Source organism: Furipterus horrens, unplaced genomic scaffold, assembly GCF_987537825.1.
Source record: "Furipterus horrens unplaced genomic scaffold, mFurHor1.1.pri manual_scaffold_6, whole genome shotgun sequence".
NCBI lineage: Eukaryota > Metazoa > Chordata > Mammalia > Chiroptera > Furipteridae > Furipterus > Furipterus horrens.
This window is the reverse complement of record NW_028327176.1, coordinates 8,429,730-8,452,831: the sequence shown is the minus strand read 5'-3', so window position 1 is coordinate 8,452,831 and position 23,102 is coordinate 8,429,730. Positions and strand designations below refer to the sequence as shown.

The 23,102-nt window shown below is 37.6% G+C and overlaps 1 protein-coding gene across 1 annotated transcript; it reads right to left on the bottom strand.

Annotated features, from left to right (window-relative positions):
* Positions 1–228: 228 nt before the first annotated feature.
* On the bottom strand, positions 229–22,830 carry GEN1 (GEN1 structure-specific endonuclease). Its single transcript, XM_090280160.1, has 13 exons — positions 22,599–22,830; positions 21,760–21,946; positions 15,001–15,177; positions 14,183–14,293; positions 12,084–12,157; positions 9,663–9,751; positions 8,198–8,348; positions 7,866–7,902; positions 7,698–7,778; positions 6,650–6,780; positions 5,123–5,184; positions 2,207–2,347; positions 229–1,691 (listed from the first exon to the last, which is right to left on the bottom strand). Exons 1-13 carry the CDS (start codon positions 22,757–22,759, stop codon positions 418–420), a joined length of 2,676 nt encoding a protein of 891 aa, XP_090136286.1. The 5' UTR covers positions 22,760–22,830; the 3' UTR covers positions 229–417.
* Between the last annotated feature and the right edge of the window lie 272 nt (positions 22,831–23,102).

Genomic DNA, 23,102 nt, shown 5'->3' with positions numbered 1-23,102 from the left:
ATTATAAGCAATTATAAAGAGTTATCCTCTTGGGAACAAGCTGAAATATAAATACTTCAAAGGCGTGTGCAAGAAATGAGTAAAAATGAGCAAATAAAGCATTTACACTGTCTAGTTGTATATTAACACTTTAAAGCTATGCCTAAAGAATAGTCAATAAAGATATATAAAATGGCAAAAATACATTTAAAAAATATACATTATCTATAGTTTTCACCATAAGGATCATCTTTCGAAATGGGAATTTGAGGCAACTTTTAAAAATTATAATCTTGATTAAAATGACAAAAGTATCTCCTGACATACAGAACCACATTACATTTTCGGCCAAACATTAACTAGGTACCTTCCCTCTGCTCCTGCTGATGCTGATGGCATCAGAACACTAAGTTACAGTTAAACATTTTAAATTTCATTTCAAGTGTTTTGGAACCTCAGTTTTAACCTCTGACACAAAGGAAGAGGGCTATCCAAGCAAGTACTGGCGTCGCCTTTTTCCTTAGGACACTGTAGAAAACTCAGAGAACCTTTTGCTGCCTCTAGGAAATAGCTTTCTTCCTTTCCAGCTGTTGTATAAGCCTGGACACACTGTTTGGTTTCTCTAACCTGTACCAATTTGTTGGCATCGTTTTTCTGGAACTGGGCTGGCTGATGCTTCTGAGCGCTCTGCTTCATTTTTTGAGCCGCACACTTGGCTTTCCCAAACGCTGGGATACTTTCTTCATCAGAGGAGTCTCTGTCAAGGCAAACACTTTTTTTCACTACAATTTTCTGAGTGGTTTTCAAATCAAGTTTTCTACTATGATTGGAAGTATATGGTGGTTTGACTCCAACATTAGAGGTCTTTACTGTCATGTTTTTGACAGAATAAGGTATAGAAGTATTCACACTATAGTTTTCTTGAAACAGTTGGTCTCCTTTTAGAACTTTAGAGTTCGATTCATCTTGCAAATAAATTCCTAGAATATCCTTTGAGAGATGTGATGGATAATCAGCACTACTGTTAGCAATACAGGATTCTTTTACTGTGAATAGAGACAAAGTTTTTGGGTCCATATCTGGTCGTACATCATTCTGAGGATGTGATGATTTTGTGAGTATTCGTTCCTTTAAAGGCAAATCCTGAAGACGTAAATCAGTAATGCCAGAAAGCAGGTGCTCTTCCGGATTCGTCTTTTGAAGATCCCAGTCCAACACTTTACCGCGTGACAATTGTCCTGGGACAGTTTTAAAGCTATCAGGGATGGCTGTTTCAAGTTCTGACTTTAAACCATGAGAGCAAGAGTTCCTTGGAATAACTGGAGAATCACTAAAAGAAGTTCCTTCCCAATCGATGGCACTCAAGTGTAGATCAGCAAGTGCCGACACATTTTGGAAGGAGCTATTCTGTTGACTAGATTCTGTAATCAGAGACTTCCTGACAGCTTTATTGTGCTGTATAGCCAAAGGTCTTGAAGAAGATAGGAAATGTTCTTGGGTATCCAAACAGAGAGCATCTTCAGGTAAAGGCAAGATATCTGATAACGCAGAGATAGATTCCTGGGGTAATGTAGAACCAGGGAAAATATCCAAATTTAACTGGGAATTTGGTTCAGAAAAGATTTCACGTGTGGGTTTTAACGTTATGAGTGGCTGAAAACTCATATCATCTGCTTCTGGCAAACTGTTTTCTTTAGGCTTAGTTTTCATGTCTGAAAAGAAAAAATATATACAGCAATAAGTAAAGTCAGTTTTATTTTACTTAACTTCAGTAAACAAATAAACTAAAGAGTTCAGATTGAAATCTATATAAGCAATTTCTCCGTTTTGTGTCAGTGCATTCCTGGAAACTATAAGTAATTAAATAAAATAATTACTAACAAAATATTTTCTTTTGGAAACAATTATAATCAAATTCTTTACCTCACCAAGTTCTGGAAAATAAAGAAAATGTATTTATAATCCAAAATACATTACGTATACTGGCTGCTCACTAAGTGGTTAATGTAATTACTACTACTAACACTTAAGTTATCAGACACAGATCAGAAGGGCTTACTCTGGCTTTTCAGCTTTAAAAGTATGTCAAGACAAAGAATTGAGTGTACAATCTTACTCTCATGTAGAAATTTCAGGAAAACCTAAGACAATATAGATTCAAATAGAACAGACAGATCTTCTACAACATCTATGTGTGGCATAAATAGCTATCAAATGAGATACTTACTTTCCTTTTTCTTCCCTTTAATTTCTAACTTTTGTTTTTGGTAAACAGCAACAATCTCAGGAAAAGCTGCTTCGAATAATGATTCTTCTTCAATTGTCTGGAGAACTAATTCTCCAGTTTTATCTTCCACAGCATAATGTTCTAAAAGATTAAAAATACAGTAAACCAGCCTTAATTACAGATTTTAAAAATTCGGTTTTCCCAGTAACTAAGCTTACCAGGTAAACTAAGTCAACGGACAATTCATTGCAAATCTTGCTTTCCAACATCTCGGTTCTAATAATCTGTTGATTCTACTACAGAATTTATTTTCTTCTGCCTGATAAGAGCTGCAAGGAGATTAGTTTTAGATTAGAATTTTAAATTCTCTTGCTTCAGAGAGAGTAGAAGCAGCTTAGAGGATAAAAACTTTTGTTTAGATAAGGTCAGTTGGTTTCAGTTTAGTATAACAAGTGTTAAGTTTCCAGATAAAGAATGGGAATAGACGATTGCCTAAAACTTCAATATGAACTTTCTTTAGTGGTGGTGGTGGCTTCTGAAAAGAATAGAATTGATAAGGTCATTGAAAATATCACAGTAGTTCCCTCTACCCACAGGGGATACAATCCCAGACTCTCAGGGGAATCCCTGAAATCACGAATAGCAATGAACCCCAGAGATACTATGTTTTATCCTATACATACATACTTATGATAGTTTAATTTATAAATAGGCACAGTAAGAGATTAACACAATAACTAATAATAAAATAGAACAATTATAAAAATACACTATGTTTAAAGTTATGTGAATGTGGCCTTTTTCTCTCTCAAAATATATTTAAAAAAATATTTTATTTTTAGAAAGAGGAGAAGGGAGGAGGAAAAGAGGGAGAGAAACATCAATGTGTGGTTGCCTCTTGCACGCCCCCAACTGGGGACCTGGTCCGAAACCTAGGTGTGTGCCCTGACTGGGAATTGAACCAGAGACCCTTTGGTTCTCAGGCTGGTTGGTACTCAGTCCACTGAGCCACACCAGCCAGGGCTCTCTCAAAATATCATATTGTAGTGTTTTTCACTTAGAGGAAGTACGCTAAAGCTTCTCTTTGGTATATCCAAACTGTCAGCATCACTGCGCCTGCACTTTGGGGTCATTATTAAGTAAGATAAGGTGACTTGAACACCACCACTGCAATACTGTGACAATGAATCTGATGACCGAGATGGCTACTAAGTGACTAATGGCTGGGTGGTATGTACAGCATGGATACGTTGGACAGGGGACAAAGGGATGGTTCATATCCAGGCAGAACAGAGAGGGAAAGCAGGATATTTCCTCAGAAAGGCACGTAATTTAAAACTTGTGAGCTGTATATTTCTGGAATTTCCCATTTAATATTTTTGAACCACGACTGATTGCTGGTAACTGAAACCACAGAAAGTGCAACCACGGATAAGGCATTTCTACTGTACTATTTTCCAGAGGTTATCAATCTCCCGAAGGTATCCCCAGGCTTCGTGGGCTCCCAAGCAGCTGATAAAGGAAAAGGAGAATGCTTATATGTACCGACAATAAGATCTCTAAGTAGCAGACCGGCTTTTTGCATTTATCCTACTTGAGGGCAAAATTGCTTGAGAAGCCAAACTAATGAAAATATTAGTTGATGAGTTTAAAGTAGAAACAACTGCCCTGACTGGGCTGGGTGGGCATCGTCCCAAGTGGAAGGTCTCCAGTTTGGTTCCTAGTCAGGGCACACGCCTGGGTTGTGAGAGGCAACTGATACATGTTTCTCTCACTCGTCGATGTTTCTCTCCCTCTCTTTCTGCCTCCCTTCCCATCTCTCTAAGAACAAACGAAATCTTAAAAACACTAGAGTAGAAACAATGGAACAGGTGAATTTAAGATACATCGTCTCCCTGAAAGGCGAGCTCCCACAGGGAAAGGTGGAGGCAGGCCGCCTGTCCTCAGTTCTAGACAGAGGTCTGCAGGGCCACACTAGGCGAACGAAAACACACTACCACTGGGGGAAGTGGACCTAAACAGTTTTCAAAACTTCTTTCAGTTTCCATTTTCCTTTCACTGCTTAGGACGGTTTATGCAATTGTTTATTAACGTCCTTTTTCAACGTTACCTAGAACTTAAACCGTCACTGACAACTCTGTGTGATTATGGGTGAATGAAGGAGAGAGCAATCTCATCTCAAAGCCAAATAGAAATGATTTTGGGCTTAGTTTTCCATTTAAATATTTTGTCCTTCTCTTGCCTTCGGTTTTGGTGCTAATTCAAAGAGTTCATTGTATTTCCGTCTGTAGCAAAATAAGAATAATCTGACAACTATAAATTCCCATGAAAACGAAAGAGTACGAAAAGGAGAGGACGAGGACCCCAGGTGCCATTCAGCAACCTTGATTTCTGTAGACCCGGCTACACAATGAAGTCCAATGAGCAGACCATTTGTAGCAGCATTTTCTTGAGAAATATAAACCAAAACATTAAAAGTTTTTCATCTTTTTTTCTTTAATCCTTACCTGAGGATATGCCCATTGATTTTAGAGAGGAGACGGGAGGGAGGTGGGAGGGACAGAGAGAGAGAGAGAGAGAGAGAGAGAGACAGAGACAGAGACAGAGACAGAGACAGAGACAGAGACATCGATATGAGAAACAAGGACGAGCTGCCTCCCATATGCGCCCTGATCGGGGATCGAACCCGCAACCTTCTCAGTGTATGAGAAGACACTCCAACCAACCAAGCCGCCCAGCCAGGACAAAGAATTTCATCGTTACTATTAGTCAAAGCCTATTTAAATAGCATAAGTAAACTATGAAATTAATCCTGGGTACATGTTTCTTCTTTATTTTTTATAAACATACATATGTTTTACATATTTGTATAATATTTGTTAAATGGTATAACTTTTGCTTAAATTGAATACATACCAGGCTTTTCCCACTCTATTTCAAAGCAATGAACTCCATTTCTGATCCGGTTTTTAACAATTCTGAAACATAAATTCATGTAATAAGGTTATGGTGCATGAGTTATTTGGCAGTATTCAATTTATAGGTTGAATAATTCAACTTCCATCGATTTTTATTCTATCTTTATAATATTTTAAAAATACTATAAGGAATTATCATATAGTTATTCTTCAACTAATTTATTCAAAACATAATGTTACTGTCAAGTAGATAGAGCTTATAACTATTAGATCATATGAGTAGATTGTTCCTTTCATTACTATTCAGTATACCACTTTTCCATAATCATTTTTGGTTTAAGTCTATTTTGTTTCTGTTAATTTTACTACCATCACTTTGGCAAATATTTGCCCAGTAAACCTCTTAAATCTCTTTATTTTCAAACTTCGCGTAGTTTTATTATGCACATGTCTTATAAGCAGATTTCTGAAATTTATTTATTCATTCAATATAATATTTTTAATACATTAATTTAGTCCACGTACATTTATTGTGATTACTAACATAGTAGGACTCATTCACATTTCTTGCTTTGTGTTTTCTGTTATCACGCTTTTTCTTTGCTATTTCTCCCTTCCTCTTATATTCTTTTGGTTTGATAGTTTTATTTTCCTATTAGTTTGGAAGAGAGAGGTTGTATTTCTAACGTTTTAGTGTTTACCCTTATATGTCTATATGCATACTTTGAAGTTTAGTTTATGATCAAATTATAATCATCAAGCATTATGCAGTATTTAGGTGGCTTTTCCAGTCATTTTATTAAATTAGCTAAATATGTTTTATCAATTTTTATAGTGATCACTATTTCTTTTTCTTCCTTCTGCGTTCAGTTGTCTTCTTGTTGCATGAACTACATCCCTTAAGAGTGCTTTTAATGAGGATCTGTGAGTGGTAAACTCTTAGTCTTCATATGTCTGAAAATGCCTTACCAATGAGTGAATAACATTTTAATGTCTAGGTTGCCAATTATTTCTACTCAAATCTTGGAAATATTATTCCATCATTTTCTGGCATCTATTACTGTTATGAAAGATGTGTCCTGATTGTCTTTCTTTGTAGTTTATCTTTTTTCTTTGCTACTTTCCCCCAGACACTTATTTTGAAAGTTTCAAACCTATAAAAGAGTTGCAAGAATAGTACAAAGATCACTCCCACGCCCTTCATTGAGATTCACCAATTCTCAGTTTCAGTTCTCTTCACTTTACATGTTTGTTTCTTTTCTGACCCAGTGAAAGTTATCTAGGTAAGCCTGGCTATATCTTTTCATAGTATTTATTTCTTTTAAAAATCTATTATTACTGCATGTTTGAAACATAAAAGTGTGTCAAAGCCTGAACCTACTATGTGATCTTGACTGTAAACCCTGAATAAGCATTTATTATTCCTGTAGACCTTTCTTCCATGTTTACCAAGATATTAAGAAGAAAATTTTAGATCATAAGATACTCAAATGGAAACACGGAAATTTCTTCATACAATTTATACCTAATTGGCTGTAGTTGATTGGAGTTCTTTCTACCAAGTTTCCTTTCTATCATGTCATAGTGGGCCAAAAGCACCAACAATTTCTCACATGCATAATGATTGGGCCACTCCATTTTTTCAAGAGTAAATCTCTGTAAAAATAATAAAAATAAAACAAGGTTTTCTTATCTTTTAGAGATAAACAACACTCAGGCGATGTTTTTTCCTTCAGAATTAACATTAAGGTGTAATATCATTGAGAATATTCGCAGAAAAAGCAATGAGCTTCCCAAGGAGGCAATTTTGCATAATTCAGTGTGACAGTTCCTGGTTTGAAGGCCAGAACAGTATTTCCTAGATGTTGAGTAAATTGCTTAATCTCTCTTAGCCTCAGGATTTCCATCTGTAAAATATAACTTAGCTCATAGATTATGAAGGTTGATATTTCATGTAATGTGTTAAACAAAAAAATTCAAATGTTCAATATTGGTTACCATTATTATTTCTGTTGTTGGTAGGAGTAAGCAACAAGTAGTTGTAATTTACCGAGTCACTCTGTTTCCCTGGCCACTATATTAGGGGTTAAAATAAATGATTGTTTAATCCTCATAGCAACTTCATGAGATGAGCAATATTATTTCTATTTTGAGGATAACACATATCCAGTGTCACGCAGTGAGTTACAGACTATTCAAATTCAAATTTAGGTAACCGATTACAAATCACGATGCCCTCGTAAACTACACGACCTTTCATGACAATATGCGTCCTTTATCCTGACATTCTCTGGCCATTAGCCCCTCTCTCCTAACATATCCCTGCATACAATGTATCTGTACAAGGTATTCAAGGTGTTTTCTAATAAACAGCATAACTGTAATTTGTCTTATGGTCTGCAAAGTATGGTTACTATGTAGCAAAGAAATGAAGATTACAAATAAAGGCTGAAAAATACATGGGCAGGCAACAGCGGGCTGTTTCAAATCTCGTCTCAGACCACGCAAAGTGATTATCCCTTCTTATCTTCCTAGTATCCAACGTCATATGTAAATAATTTATTTTCAGATACCTGAAACAGTAACAAATCAGGTCTTCGGTACCTGATTACTTTCGACAATTTGTCCTTGTTTAAAAGAAATTCTTGAATAACCTAGCAAGAGAAAAGAAAATAGGAATTGAGACTTCAAACTTTTTAAAAAGCTTCTGAGAGAAACTCACTTGAGTTATTTGTTATTACCTCATGGAATGGGAATCCTTCACAACTGCAAGCTTTTCTGAAAATAAATTATATACATGTTATTAATACAATCAGACTCTGAAACCATCTCATCCAGTCTCCTCTTATTGGATGAAAAATGTTCTTGTATAGTATCCCAGTCATCAAGTTTCACTTTGAATAACTATTAAATTACTATCTTCTGAGATATCCAAATTTTTTAACAGAACTGAGAAAAAGATTTTGTAAAATGTTACTAATTTAGACATGGAGGGAAGTTAGATGGAAATAATGAAACCACAGGTTTATAAAATAGGTCATGCCAGAAGAGAATGAGCTCAAACCAAACATACTTCTTAACACTGTTCTCCACTGCAGCCAGCTGCCTGTCATACTCTGTTTGGTGCCACTCACAAGGACAACAGTATTGGTAGTCATGTGGCTCACAGTATAGATCAGTTTGACATAATTTGCATCCATTACGCTCATGATCCTTAGGTGAACCTTTATGGAGATAGAAAAAAGTATGATTTTCACTGCTTGTTAGAATTATCTTCTACATACTCTTTTATTCTTGCCTTGGTCCAAATTTTTAAAAATACTGCCTGGCACAGTGCCTTGCTTACAGAAGGGTTTCAATACATTTGGGTGGGTGGAAGAGACTAACAGACAGTCTCAATAGTTAATTCTCAGTGTGAAGTAGATCCTGAGCTTACTCTCACATGACATTTCTTTGTTTCTGTGACTCCTTCTATTTGAAAGTATTAATTTGTAACTTGAAATTATACATTCATAATAATCAACAATGGAAACCTTGGTGATTATTTTGATAGCTAAATGCAAGAAAAGTAGGTTATAATTATTAGCACTGAAAAAGATTTACTTGCTAGAATAATTCATGAAATCGTTTCCTTAATGAGAATATAACAGAATATGACAGTTAATGACCTCTTCTAATGTCTAGCTCTCACTGTATAAATATTTTAAAACTATTGTTGGAACATGAATAAATTATGACTGCGTCACAGGTGTGGGGTCCTCATTCCCTCTAAAAGGAAAGCATGATCCCCTTCAACGTCGTTTTAAGAATACAGAAGAGCATACATAATTGATATGACCTAAAATTGTCATTTATAAGGTATTAAGAAACTACAGAATGGAATCTTATCTATAAAAAATTATTTCTTCCATGATTTCATCTACAATGTAACAATGTTAATGAAAGCATATTAAGACAAATAGATAAAGCAGGATTTCTTTTAAAAGTTAGCATGACCTCTCAACCTCTCCTGAGAGTGAAAGACCATCCTAATCTAGTATTTATCAGCGACATCTATATTTACCAAGATAAATGAAGAGAAACCAAACTATTTTCAATAATAATGAATATATTTTAGAAATTCGTTTCAAGGCACTATCTTTACACAATATAAATGCACTATGGGAAAATTAAGAACCATTTAAATATATAAAGGTAAATCACTGATACAGACACAAATAGTTTCAATTCCATTTTCCCCTAAGACCATTAGCATAATTTTCCCTTATAATGGATTTCTATGTTAAAAACATAATTTTAAGATCTAAGTAATTTGGACTCGTAGTTTGAAACTGCATTTACCCTCTATCTATCATTTACATCACATTACTTTCAACTAACATTTACTGAGTGCCTACTATGTGTGTGTCACAGCTCCTGACTCCGAGGACTCCCAGTCGAGTGCGGAAGATCCTGTGAAATGTAACCATAACAACAGGGACGAAAAAGTGGGTATCCATCACCAATACTCCAAGACATCACTCCCTGTGTCTGCTTACCTGGGTGGGAACACACAGAGCAATGCGCCAGCTTTTGAATAACTAGCGGTTGATTAGAGTAACAAGATTTTTCACTCCACTGAGTAAACCTTTAAAAGAAATTGGTTTTAGGTTTTAAAAAGAAAAAACAAACAAATAAACGAAAAAGCCAAGGTCACCAAGATGTCATGTTCTCAGTATCAGGTTATTCTGTTCCCTTCCACCTGCCAACTTATTTTCCCTTTTGTGGTAGATAAAGTTGCTCGCTGGCCTAGCCTGGGAAAATCCTCAATCTACGCACTTTAATTTTTAAATGTGCCCCAAGATCAGAAGAAGTGCAACAGGGGAGGAGAAAGTGTCAGAGAGGGGGTGAGGGAGGCGGGAGGGAAGGAGTATATGTGTGTGTGCTCAGGTATTCATTCAACCTTTTTTAAAAAACAATCTTCACTTAGGCATACGCGTAGGGAGAATCACTCATATACATCTATTTTTGATATCTTTTCTATGTGCCAGAGTATAAAACAAACAGAATCATGTACAGGAACACTACTGTGTATCAAAACAAGAGTGAAGGGCAAAGTATAAAACTAAATAAAACATTAAGCTTCTGGGTAAGAACTGTTTAAAAACCCAAATCATTTGAAATCGTCATTTTCTTAATCTCTTATGCAAACTGCAAAAACTTTACCTGTTTAAGGAAAAATTTTAAGAAAATGTATATTGCTGCTAAAATGTCTACTAAATAAAAGTTAATTTTTGGCTGAAGTTCCATGTCAACATAACATCACCAAGAGGACAGTTAAACATTATCATATAACATAAGTTCTGAATTATTCCTCTACTTACAGAATTTAAAGTTCTAATAAAAAGCTAAATTAGCACTGGCTGGTGTGGCTCAGTGGATTGAGTGCCGGCCTGTGAACCAAAAGGTTGCTGGTTCAATTCCCAGTCAGGGCACATGCCTGGACTGCAGGCCAGGTCCCCAGTTGGGGACATGCGAGGGACAACCGATGGATTTTTCTCTCAAACATCAATGTTTCTCTCCCTCCCCTTCTCCCTTGCACCCTCTAAATAAATAAATAAATAAATAAATAAATAAATAAATGAATGAATGTATGTATGTATGTTTATAAAGCTTATAAAGTTAAATTATCTCTTCAGTTTACTGTGTGGTAACTGGCACCAAGAGTTAGTATTTAGCTTTTGGAATTTCTAACTCATATACTACCAAGACTGAGTACAAGCTTGCTAAAAATTAGCATTAATTGCTGCTGACTGTTAGATAAATAATAGAGCTTCAAAAGTTAATAAATAGCGGGAAAGTCAGTCAAAATTAATCAATATTAAAACAATATAATTATAACAAGAAATATAATTTCATTATTTTCAAATGTTAAGATCAGCATTTAATAAAATGTTGCCAAAATTACAAATTTGCTAAACTTGTTTCAACAAGATCGATTTGTAGCTAGCCAAGGACCATATTGGCTTGTTTTTCCTTCTTTGTCTTATTTTTCACATAATTCCTGAACTCAACTCCATGCCAAAGTATACCCTGTTTTCCTGCTTTGGCAGTGGTCACTGCTAGCAATAAAGAATTTATTGAAGTCTTGGCTCTATCAATAGCTTTACAGCTGAAAGAGAAGTATCATAGGAAAGAGCACAGTGATTTGAAATTGTTTCCATGGTCCTGGCTTCTTGATTTCTACAACTAATGTCTCCTTTCATGCACTCTCCACCTCAGACGCAGGTAAAGGCCAGGACTGCCGTACGTCTTCACTGTCCTCATTCTTTCCTCTGCTCACTCTATTTTATCATCATTAATATTAATTTATAAGCCACTGCTTTCATCAAGTCAATGTATTCACATGCTTTCAAAAGTAAATACCACAGTTTGTAAATGTCAATATATTCTGTATTTAACTGTCTCTCATCCTTAAATTGTACAGTCTAAATTAATCTAAATTAATGTATTACTAAATATATGGTTATAGAAGAAAGGGTAGAGAGGTAAAAATTTTGATCAAGCGTTACTTATTAAATATATGTAACATGTGAGGCATTTCACTTATAAAACTAAATTCAATATCAAAGTATTTTAAATGTAAAATTATTTTAATGCCATATTATCTTTACTTAGTGATAAAATATATAGTCTAAAATAGCCCATGGCAAATGCTGATGGTTATAAGTAAATGCATTTGACATTTTACTACTTGTGTTTATAGTGAGCTAATAATGAAAAAAAATATAGTATGGCTTAGAATATATACCCTCATCCTTTCTTTAGAAAACTTCAGAATAAATAAAAATAAGTAATTTCAAATGAAAATATAAATCGGTTTAAAAATACGAAACCTTGTTTTGGAAAGCATAATACTTTATGTAATATTCACTATTAAATTCAATAAGAATGTCACAAGAAAATTAATTTTTAGTTACCTCTGAAGTAAACTTTGTCCTTTCAAAATCTGTATAAGTTTTAATGCTTGCTCTTTTCCAACTCCAGGGACCCCCTTTCAGAAAGTGAGAAAAGAAATTCAAATGTTAATCACTAGGAAATGAATAAAGTACAGTAAGTCCATTCAATAAAATGGGTAGCTGGAAGAATGAGGTAACTATCTAATAACAGGAAAAGATGTGTAAGACACCTTGCTGTGTACAAGGGAAAACCACGGAAGAGCCCAGGGTGTGATCTAGATCTATAAATTAAGTAACAATTATATTGTTAATCTATGCAAAGAAAAAAGTCAGAGGGTTATACACGAAACCACTGACACTGTTTATTTTAGAGGAAGGAGGAACAGAATTTTAGAGGACATTTTTCTTTGTTAATTATTTGGATAATATTTTAATTTGACCTAACTTTATGTTTTATTGGTAATCAGGAAAAAGCATGTTCATTTATTATGAACAATTTAATATTTAAAGACCCAGATGTCAAAAAAGAACAAAGGAGAGTCCCAAGTTAACCCTTGAAATTAATAACTTAGGAGAACTTAAACAAGCTCCAACCCAGTAAACGTGTATTCAGAGGACAATTTCTGGTTTAAGTCTTTCAGTTCCTATAAGTTTGAGTATGTCCTTACAAACAGGGCTGCTATAGAGCCAATATGCACTGTAACAGGCATGTCAGTTTAAACATATTCCCCAAGCGTCTTGAGTGCCTGCTGGCAAAAGGGTCTCTCTCCCCTCCAACCTAAATCCCCTTCCCAGCCTACCAGGCTTCCGCTACAAAATGGCAGCACAGGGCACAAGAGAGGGCAGCCACACGCCCGTGTCTTGGCGTACGAGTTGCTGAATATTTTGGATATCACCTTTCTTTCATTAGCATTTAGCTACATCTTAAAAATTTTTGAAGACAAGTCATGTTAGTACAGAGTTTAGCCATCCTTAAGTAGAACAATGTAAATAGATGGCAGTTTTGGTCACAAAAGATAAAAATGTTTTAAACAGTCAAGGCTAATGCGTAACGTAAGACCACTGGGGCTAGAGCTGGTTTCTGTGAGTGTGCCATTTTTCTTACACTCAGCGCTGGGCTGCTTCTAGTCTTTAAGATATAATTACATAAAGAAAATAGAAAATTTCTATCTCAGAATTACAATAATAATAAAATAATATTTTTGTGTGTTATTTAAAAGTTTCTTTTCTCCTGCATCCATTACTTACTAGTTTAAAAAAACATCTGGTCACTGATGACATAAATTAGAACTTAGGGTTAATAATGACTTCCCTGCTATTTTTTCCTCTGTCCTAGGATCTAGCTAAAAAAAAAAAAAAAAAAAAAATTATATGTCCTCCTTCTTGGGAATAGAGTATACAGTATGGCATAATGAAGGCTCCAGTAAGAATACAGAGCTGATCAGAAGGGAGTAGGGACATAATAATGGCACTATATAAAAAGAACTACAATACAAGTCACTTTATATTTTTAGATAGAGTATTTAAAAATGGGGTTATCCTTGTAATTCTTAATTCATCACTCGCTTATTATACTGATTTGTTACAGATTACTATATTGTGCATCTTAAGATATAAATAAAAGATTTCCATGAACAAAACTGAGTGAAACGCAAAAATGCATGGAAGGATGAATGGCTTACCCCAATAATCATGTAGCCTAGCAACAGTAATAACACTGAGCATGTGCACAGCTGGAAAGCTAAAGAATGAAGACCAAAAAAGAGATAAAACAGCGACAGAAACTGACATTGGCACGATACAAGAAAAGAGCAACTCCTTTATTTTTTTTAAAAAGGTAGCTGAACTTGAATCTGAATCTAGAGCAATGGTTTACTGAGATTCAAGCTGTGAAAACAGTTATTATTCTATTCCCGTTTATAACATTCAGTGCCACAATGGGCCGGCTTTTTAATGCCACTTGAAATGCTGATTATTTTCGCTATTGAATAGTTAATAATGTCTAAAATTATAAATTAAATTTTTAATCATAGAACCATATTATATTTATAATTATGTAGATTATAATGTATCAAAAAATCCCACACTATGAATAGTAAATAAATACAATTTCAGTGTACCTTTGGAAGATAATCACAGCCAAGTAGTATTGCTAGTCCAACCAGAGCTTCTCTATCCAAACCTAGCTGGTCCTTAATAGATGATATTGTGTAACAGTCAACATGAGGGTCCTAGAAGAAAGTACAGATTTGTTTAATCTTCAAAAAGCAAATATTTATACATTAAGCAGCATTGCAAAAAATGCGTCAAAGGTGTCTCTAAATGTTTAATTATTCCTAAAAGTTTAAATAGGGAAATTATCCTGATCACCAGAATCTTCATAGAATCCAACACTTCAATATCTGGAAATAAAGTCATAGTTTCAAAAATGACTTAAAAATTGTAGTATCCATTTTCCCCCTCTTTATTGCTTTTTGATATATACAAAAGTAAATTTTCATCTTACAAAATTAAACACTGCAAAATATCTATTACTGAAAGTAAACATTCCCTGTAATTGCCTCATCTCAAGTTGATATCATTAACAGTGTGGAGCATATTTTTCCAGAAAACCTTTTTTTTACCAAACATATACAAATATTCGTTATTAACTATGTGTTAAGTAAAAACAGGATTATATAAAAGAACTATTTGGCAACATTTCTTACCAACTAATATATCTGGATATCTTTAATGTCAAAAATATATACCACTTTAATAACTGTTTATTCTTACATACATGGGCTCTGAGGCAAGGTTTCTCAACAGGGACACAATCAGCATTTTTGAAGAGATAACAGAATAGTCTGGCCAGGGGATTTGCTTCCTGGCTCCCTTTTAAATAATCCCTTTTAAAATTAGTTTGTAAAACAAAAGTTCACAGAGAAAGGAAAAACACCTTGGTATTCATAGTGAAATTCCTGTAAACGGTCTGGGCCCCGTAGAGGAAAGCATCCCCGTCGTTGGTGAGGCAGCCGTCCACATAACCACGGGCATTGAGGTGCGCGCACATGGCTTCCGCTTCCCCCGCAGCCTGGACCCAGGGGACACCCAAGCAATTCAGCAATTCGAGACACTGAAAAGGAAGAGCAGATGCAGAAAATCGAAGGACATTTTAATTTTTTTTAAGTCAAATCCTCACTCGGGGATACATTTATTGATTTTAGAAAGAGAGGGAGAAAGAAGGGGTGGGGGTGGGGGAGACAGAGAGAGAGAGAGAGAGAGAGAGAGACTGATCTTGACTGGTTGTTCCCTTACGTGCCCCGACCCATAACCCCAACCCAGGACTGAACATGCAACCCTTTGGGGCATGGGAGGATGCTCCGATCAGTTGAGCCATCTGGTCAGGATTCTAAGAACATTTTTATTGCTAATTTTTTTCAGTGTTTAATTTACTTATCTATATTACAAATATTAAGAGTAGTTATTTAGGTATTTTACAGATTATGATACTTAATTTACAAATTAAGAAACAACTGGAAACTTGAACACTGAATGCTTTATGGCATTAAAAGAACAACTGCTGAATTTATTGTGGTTACTTTGTAATTTATTTTTTAAGAGCCCTTATCTTTTAGACAAAGGTACTGAAATATTGAAAGTGAGACAATATTATGGCTGGGATTTGCTTCAAGAAAATGTGTACATAGGGGAGTAGAGGGGGGAACAGATGAAACGAGATTGGCCAAGGGCTAGGAACTGTAGAAGATTCATGGGGGATTATTATGGTGTTGTTTTAAAACTGTTAAACACTTTTAATGTTAAGAAGTAATCCATATTCAATTTTGAAAATTCATTTAAAAACTGCTTTAAGAAAGTAATGAATATTCAATGTTCATTGTTTTCACTCAGTGGTATCTCAAGATTCTGGAAATACCTTTAATTGATCAATAATTAATCTCATTAAGGTTTACCTCTGTAAAACTACAAAAATTCTTCTCACATGATGGTCAACCTAATATGAAGTCTTCCAAAGATGCTATTATACAACTTTGAGGTCTTAAAAGTCCTCTTCCTTTCCCCCTGTCATCTCTTCTGTATAATGAAACTCTCAGATTGTGGGAAACCAGAGGGGTCAGTTGTTGACATGCTCAGGGGAGTCACATGTCTGTGCAGGATGTTCCCCTGATTTGCTGATGCATAAATAATCCTCTCTGAGTTTCCTCTGGGTTATGAACTTCAGCCAACTGAGCAGCGTAGCAGTGTATAGTGTAGCCTTACAGCCTGGCGCATTCTTTCTTGTCACGTATAATTCTCAAATTCTGTCAGTGGGGAATACTGGGCATGGTGAAGAAACGAGGCCACTAGTTTGTAGACTGACAAAATAAATCTTTCTTTTGCTTTAACTGATCAATTGCTTGCATGCTGTATTACAAAAGAAAAATCTCTGTCAGATGTGTTGCCCAACATGGACAAGGTTCAAAAAGACAAAGTACTATGTGGACAGGAAGGGTACTTTTCAGGAAACAGTTCTATTACAGGTACTGTTTCATTGCAACATCACAGTTGCTTTGACCTTCCTGTAGACAGGAAGTATTCTTTATAATAAACAAGAGTTTGAAAGTTATTTCAGATTCCTGTGCCATTTGTCATTCCAACTCTCTTCAAAAACCAGCACAGAATTTGTGACGAAGCTGGCTGTAAATTTCTGTACCCTAAGTCTCTGTCACTAGGAGGGACACAGTATTGGAAAAAGACTAACTTGTGCTTTTCGCGTTTTTACCTAAAAGTTGCCAGTGGATTAGGAGGAAGCAGAGCCTAGTAACGGAGGGCATGAAAATAGAAAAATGAATAATGGGCAAGTAACACCGAACAAAATGCCTAAGAAAATCCCGACTACTACAATAAAGAAATAGGAATGGAGCAATTTTCTCAAAAAGAGATAAGCATCTTTTTGCTTTATACTGAGTATTTAATGCTCTAAGTATGTGGACCATGGTCATTTCCAGTAACTGATTACATAAAAACAATGACCTGGCTGCTGTGGCTCAGTGGACTGAGTGTTGGCCTGTGAACCAAGTGTTGCAGGTCCGATTCCCAGTCAGGGCACATGACTAGGTTGCACATCAGGTCCCCAGTTGGGGGTGTGAGAGGCAACCACACAGTGATGTTCCCCTCCCTCTCTTTCTCCTTTCCCCTCTCTCTAAAAATAAATAAACAAACAAATAAATAAACAATTAAAAAAAAAAGAATCCAGTACAGATATTCTCTTCAATTATCGATAGTTATTAAGGTGAAATAATCACTGATTAAAAACCACCTATTTCTTTTTAAAAGAAATAAAATTTTAGCCAAAAGTAAGAAGAAAAACAGGGATAGGAATTAAAAACAAATATGATAAAAAAATGTTTATAGGACTTCTGGCCAAGATGGAGGCCTAGACAGACATGCTGCGTCTCCCTCCACAACTAAGAAGGAACACAACTACCTCATAACTAGAGACAACCAGAAGTTCCAGAAAATCGAGCTGCATCGAAGTCCAACAAACAAAGATATAAAGAAGAAATACTCATCCAGACAGGTAAGAGGGGCAGAGCTGGGGCGGAGAGGATGCAGTGTGGTGGTGGCAGCAGCAGGCGGGCGGAAAGCACAGTCACATATTTTAAAAAGTTGGGAGGGACACCTGGGGAATGCTCCCAGTTCCTCAGCAGACCCCACAAATCACAGTCACAGTGCCAGGGAAAATCAAGCCTCATTGCTTCTGACTGTGCAGACCAGTGGGGGTTGGGGTGGAGGCAGAAACTGTCAGTCTCTCAGAGGAGCCCCCATGGTCCTAGAACGTCCGCAGACCCACCCACCCTGGGAACGACGGCCAGGGCAATAGCTAGAGGGGCGCCAGTAAAGTGGGAGAAGTGACTGGAAAAGGGGTGAGTGCTGAGCAAGCGCCATTGTTCCCTCTCTGACCCCTGCCCCACATACAGCGCCACAACGTGGTGAAACAGGTCACCCTGTACTGAGGAGTCCCTAAGGCTCTGCCCCTATAATGTAAGAGGTGCGACAGCCCTTGCCCAAATCACAGAGGCAAACACAGAAAGATCAGGAGACAGAGAAGTACGACCCAGAAGCGGGGGCAGATCGAGGTCCCAGCGGCACAGCTAAGCAACGAGCAGACGGCACGCCTAAGGGACGAGGAGGTGGACAACCTAAACGAAGCGCAGTTTAAGGCACTGCTGAGTAGGATGCTCACAACTCTGACAACAAAGATTACACAGGCCGGGAAAGAATGAAGGCCGTCCTGGCTGAAATGAAGGAAAATCCATATGAAACAAGTGGTGAAGGGAAGGAAACCGGGGTTCAGATCAACAAACTGGAACACAAGGAAGAAACAGACAGCCAACCAGTACGGAAGGAGGGAATGAGAGTCAGAAAAGATGAGGAAAGGCTTAGGAACCTCTGGGACAGCTATAATCGTGCCAACATCCGAATCATAGGGGCGCCAGAAGGTGAAGAGGGAGAGCAAGGAATTGAAAACTTATGGGAGAAAATAATGAAGGAAAACTTCCTTAATTTGGGGAAGGAAATGGACATATGCATCCAGGAAGCACAGAGAGTCCCAAACAAACTAAACCCAGGGAGGACCACACCAAGACACATCATAATCAAAATGCCAAAGGTTAAGAATAAAGAGAGAATCTTAAAAGCAGCAAGAGAGAAGAGGAGAATTACTTACAAAGGAGCACCTATAAGACTATCAGCTGATTTCTCCAAAGAAACTTTGCCAGCAAGAAGGGACTGGCAACAAGTATTCAAGGTGATGAAAAGCAAGGACCTACAACCTAGATGACTCTATCCAGCAAAGCTGTCATTCAGAATGGAAGGGTAGATAAAGTTCTTCCCAGACAAAGTAAAGCTGAAGGAGTTCATCACCACCAAGCCATTATTATGTGAAATGTTAAAGAGAGTTACTTAAGGAAAAGGATATCAAAACTATGAACATTAAAATGAAAACAGGATCACAACTATCAACAACAGAAGCTGGGGGATGAAAACAAAGGTAAACTAAGCAGACAACTAGAGTGGGAATAGAATCGTAGGTGTGGGAAGCATGTGGGGGGAGGGCTGCGGGGAGGGGGAAGAGGAGAGGGAGGGAAAGGGTGCAGGGATTAAGAAGCAAGGTAGGAGGGTGGGGAATGGACAGGGGGATGCTGGGAAGAGCTTTATGCACAACCCATGGGCATGGACTAAGGGTGGGGGGCTGCTGGAGGAAAGGGGGTTGCTGGGTGGAGGGGAGCAAAGGGAAAGAAACTTGGACAACTGTAACAGCATAATCAATAAAACATACAAAAAAATTTATTTCTTCTATATATAAAGAACTTGAACAACAACAAAAATTAAATCCTCAAGAGATAACTGGGGCAAAGACGCGATGGCCACTATCCACTAAGGGACTCGTCGTCGTCGTCGTCGTCGGCAGCCGTCCGTCTCCAGAGACGATGGCGTAGCTTCTTGAGAGTCTATCTGCACCGCCGAGAATGGCTGTGCAGTCCGACTCGGGAGTGACAATCCCTGCCACACTTGTTACAGGTGAAGGCAGATGGCCGTTGTTGCTGCTGTTGACGCTGCTTCCGCCTCGATCTTTTCTGGGCCGCCTCCTCGTTACGCGCAGCCTCCGCGCGTGACGTACCTTGCCTGACCGCGAGCCTCCAGGCTAGGCGGTCGTCTGCTTGAACTTCCCATGTGTTGAGATTTATGGAGCATTGTGTCATGTCCTTTTTGCAGATGTCTTTGAACCGCAGTTTTGGGCGCCCTGTCATCCTCTTGCCTTCTGCTAGCTCGCCGTAGAGGAGGTCTTTGGGGATACGGCCTGCATCCATTCTTTTGACATGGCCGAGCCACCTGAGGCGTCTCTCGCTAAGAACTGCATGCAAACTGCTCATATTGGCTCGCTTCAGCACCTCGGTGTTGGGGACCTTATCCTGCCAGGCGACATGCAGGACGCGTCGCAGGCACCTCATGTGGAAGCTGTTGAGTTTCCTTTCGTGCCTTGCATAGGTGGTCCACGTCTCGCTGCCATAGAGGAGAGTGCTGAGTACGCAGGCTTGGTAGATGCGCAGTCTGGTTTTCTCAGTGAGGCTGGAATTGTTCCACGCTCGCCGGTTCAGTCTGGCCATAACTGTGGCTGCCCTGGCGATTCTCCGGTTGACCTCCAAGTCGACTGACAGAGAGCTCGAGATGGTGGACCCGAGGTAAGTGAAGTCGTTGACAACCTCCAGGGTGTATCTGTCGATGGTGATGCATGGGGGAGTCCCCGTGCCTTGAGCCATAACATTCGTCTTCGTCAGGCTGATGGCTAGTCCGAACTCCTTGCATGCGTGGGAAAGGCAAGTGACTAGCTGCTGGAGTCCCTCTTCGGAGTGTGATGTCAAAGCTGCGTCGTCGGCGAAGAGCATCTCACGGATGAGCACCTCTTTGACTTTGTTCTTGGCTCGTAGACGGGCCAGGTTGTAGAGCTTGCCATCGGATCTGGTGTGAATGAAGACACCCTCGCTGCAGTCCTTAAAGGCATATTGGAGGAGCATGGAGAAGAAGATTCCGAACAGCGTAGGCGCGAGGACGCAGCCCTGCTTTACTCCGCTGCTGTTAAATGGTTAAGCTCACCATTAAAAGGCCAATACATATTAAATATGTATTATGTATTTATATAAGAAATACATATAAGATATATAAGAAATATCTTCAATTTTGAATACTAAATAATACAAAGACAAAGCTCCCATCATTCAATGTGCTTGAAGGTGAACTGGAATTGCTTATCTCGTAGCTATATTGGTGGAAAGTAATTGACTGTAGCTATAAAATCATTCCTAAGCTTTGGTCTATACATCCCACTTTTGGTAATTTTGCTTTAAAATCCTAAATCGTAAGAAAAAGCTCCGTACACAAAAAATGTTCATCATAATTTCACATATAATAGGAGAACTGAAAAATAAATAATACATACCATCCTAGAGAATGGTTTCATAGCTCCATACATGTTGTACAAGCGTTACAACACAATGAGGCAACAGGGAAGCTTGGATATGATCCGTTAATTGAAAAATCCAAGATAAAATTTGTTTATGCCACTATCATGGCAAGTTTTAAAAATACATACATTTGAGAAGAGACAAAATAATAGTAGCTTCTTATTGTTTTAATAATATATTTTATTGTATGGATAATTTCTTAACTTTTATAAAAATATATAGCATTTTTATAAGTAATGTATATTAAAACATAACAATCAGTACTTTAAAAAATTACAAAGCCAACTATGTATTCAATATACGACAATCATCAATCCTGAATGAGTGAAGTGTGAATTAATGAGATCTCTGTTCTAGGAATTCTTTAAATGGTAAAGATGTCAAAAAAGGTAACAGGTATCAAGTCCTGACTACGTACTAGCTGCTTTAGATATTAGATATATAGATATTTTCTCTAATTCCCACCACATCCCTGAGAAGTACTACTATCCTCATTTCATAGAATAGGAAATGAGGTAGATTTGAACTTGGGTCAGTTTCACTCCAAAATATAAACTCTTCTCCGTCCACACTGGCCTTCTATGTACAATAAGGCTAGTGAATATTGAAGATAAATGAATAATAATTTTTACCAAAGTAAAATGTTCTCTCCAATTCAGATCAGAATTATTAAATCAGATTCAAATGCTCACCTCTCTTAACACTGATTTAAAATGTGATCTCCCTGTCTTCTGATAACACGTTTTTCCAGAATGCCCATATCGAGTCTGATTCCTCTTGTTTATGACATCAGCTTTCAGCTTTGGGGGTTCCCCTTCCATAACAAATACTAATTTTACATCCATTAGTGTTAAATGTGAGATACGAAAAAATAAGTTCCTGAAATGTAAAAATCAGTGATATATTAATCATCATATGTTGATAGCAAAAGTCAGCATAGCAGTATGCCATTAATGGCCAGAACATTAGACTAGGACCTAAATGGTTATATGCAGTATCATTTTATTTATGATTTTATTTTCACCGGACTGAGAAACCACCGAATGCTTTTAAGCACGGGAGATTTATGATTGTTTTCACTGTGAGCTGGAAAACGGTTTGGAGGAGGAGGAGGCTAAGAGCCGAGGGAGGGAAGCCATTTGTCATATCAGCAGGACAGATGACAGATGACGGCATACACGGAGGTGGTACCTCTGCACATCAAGAGGAGTTTGTGAACAAACACAAAAGTATATTTCGGAAGGAGAACTGGCAAGACTTCCTGATGGATTAGACATGAGGCAAAGTAAAACAGGGAGAGACCGGCCCCCACATTCCTGGCTTCCAGTCACCAAAACATCCAAGGGCTACGTTAAACAGGCAGCCAGGTACGTGAGCCTGGACCTCAGAAGGGAAGAGGCACAAACTTGTGAGTCAGCAATGTAGAGATGGCAGATCTAGACATATTAATTAATATATTTTAAAATCTCAAAACCAAGATGGCAGCTAGTTGTGCAGTCAGACATTTACATTCTAGGAACTCCCACTGTACCTGAGGTGGGGCTTTGTCACGGTTCCCATCATCTTTCTGACCGTCTGTGCCTCACACACCCAGAGGCTGAGATCCACCGCAATGGTTTTCCCCGCAAGGCTGTTAAGGTGGACGGGCTGCTTCACAGGCTCCAGAATCCGCCACAGGTCGTTCACCCCCATCCTGGTTATCGGCTGTCCCTTGACACGCTTTTCAGAAATTGTTAAAGGAAACAGAAGCTCAGAAGAGGAATTCAAACAATAGTTACAAGCTCGTTAGGAATAATTCATGAAGAGAGGATTCTTCTTCTTTCACTAGCTTTTTGGAAGGAACCAAGCACACCTAAATTATTTAAAATGGGGGTAAATGACAAACTGGCTACAAAATGCTGATGCAACTAACAAATTAAAAGTAATTTCTGTGTTATGAAATATGGGTTTCTCTGCAGTACTGAAGAAGTTATTTTTAAATTAAATGTAACTCAAATGTCAATGGTCCCCTTGTCCCTCATTCCTTCCTCTTCCT

What these genes read in the sequence shown, in the direction of transcription:
- GEN1 (XM_090280160.1), bottom strand. Translation starts at nt 22,759, where the DNA reads ATGGGGGTGAACGACCTGTGGCGGATTCTGGAGCCTGTGAAGCAGCCC. An exon ending in GGACAAAGTTTACTTCAGAG is followed by an intron (nt 9,752 to 12,083) that starts GTAACTAAAAAT and finishes TTTCTTTTAAAG; the next exon opens with GTTTACTCAGTGGAGTGAAA. An exon ending in AATCAACTACAGCCAATTAG is followed by an intron (nt 5,185 to 6,649) that starts GTATAAATTGTA and finishes TTTATGTTTCAG; the next exon opens with AATTGTTAAAAACCGGATCA.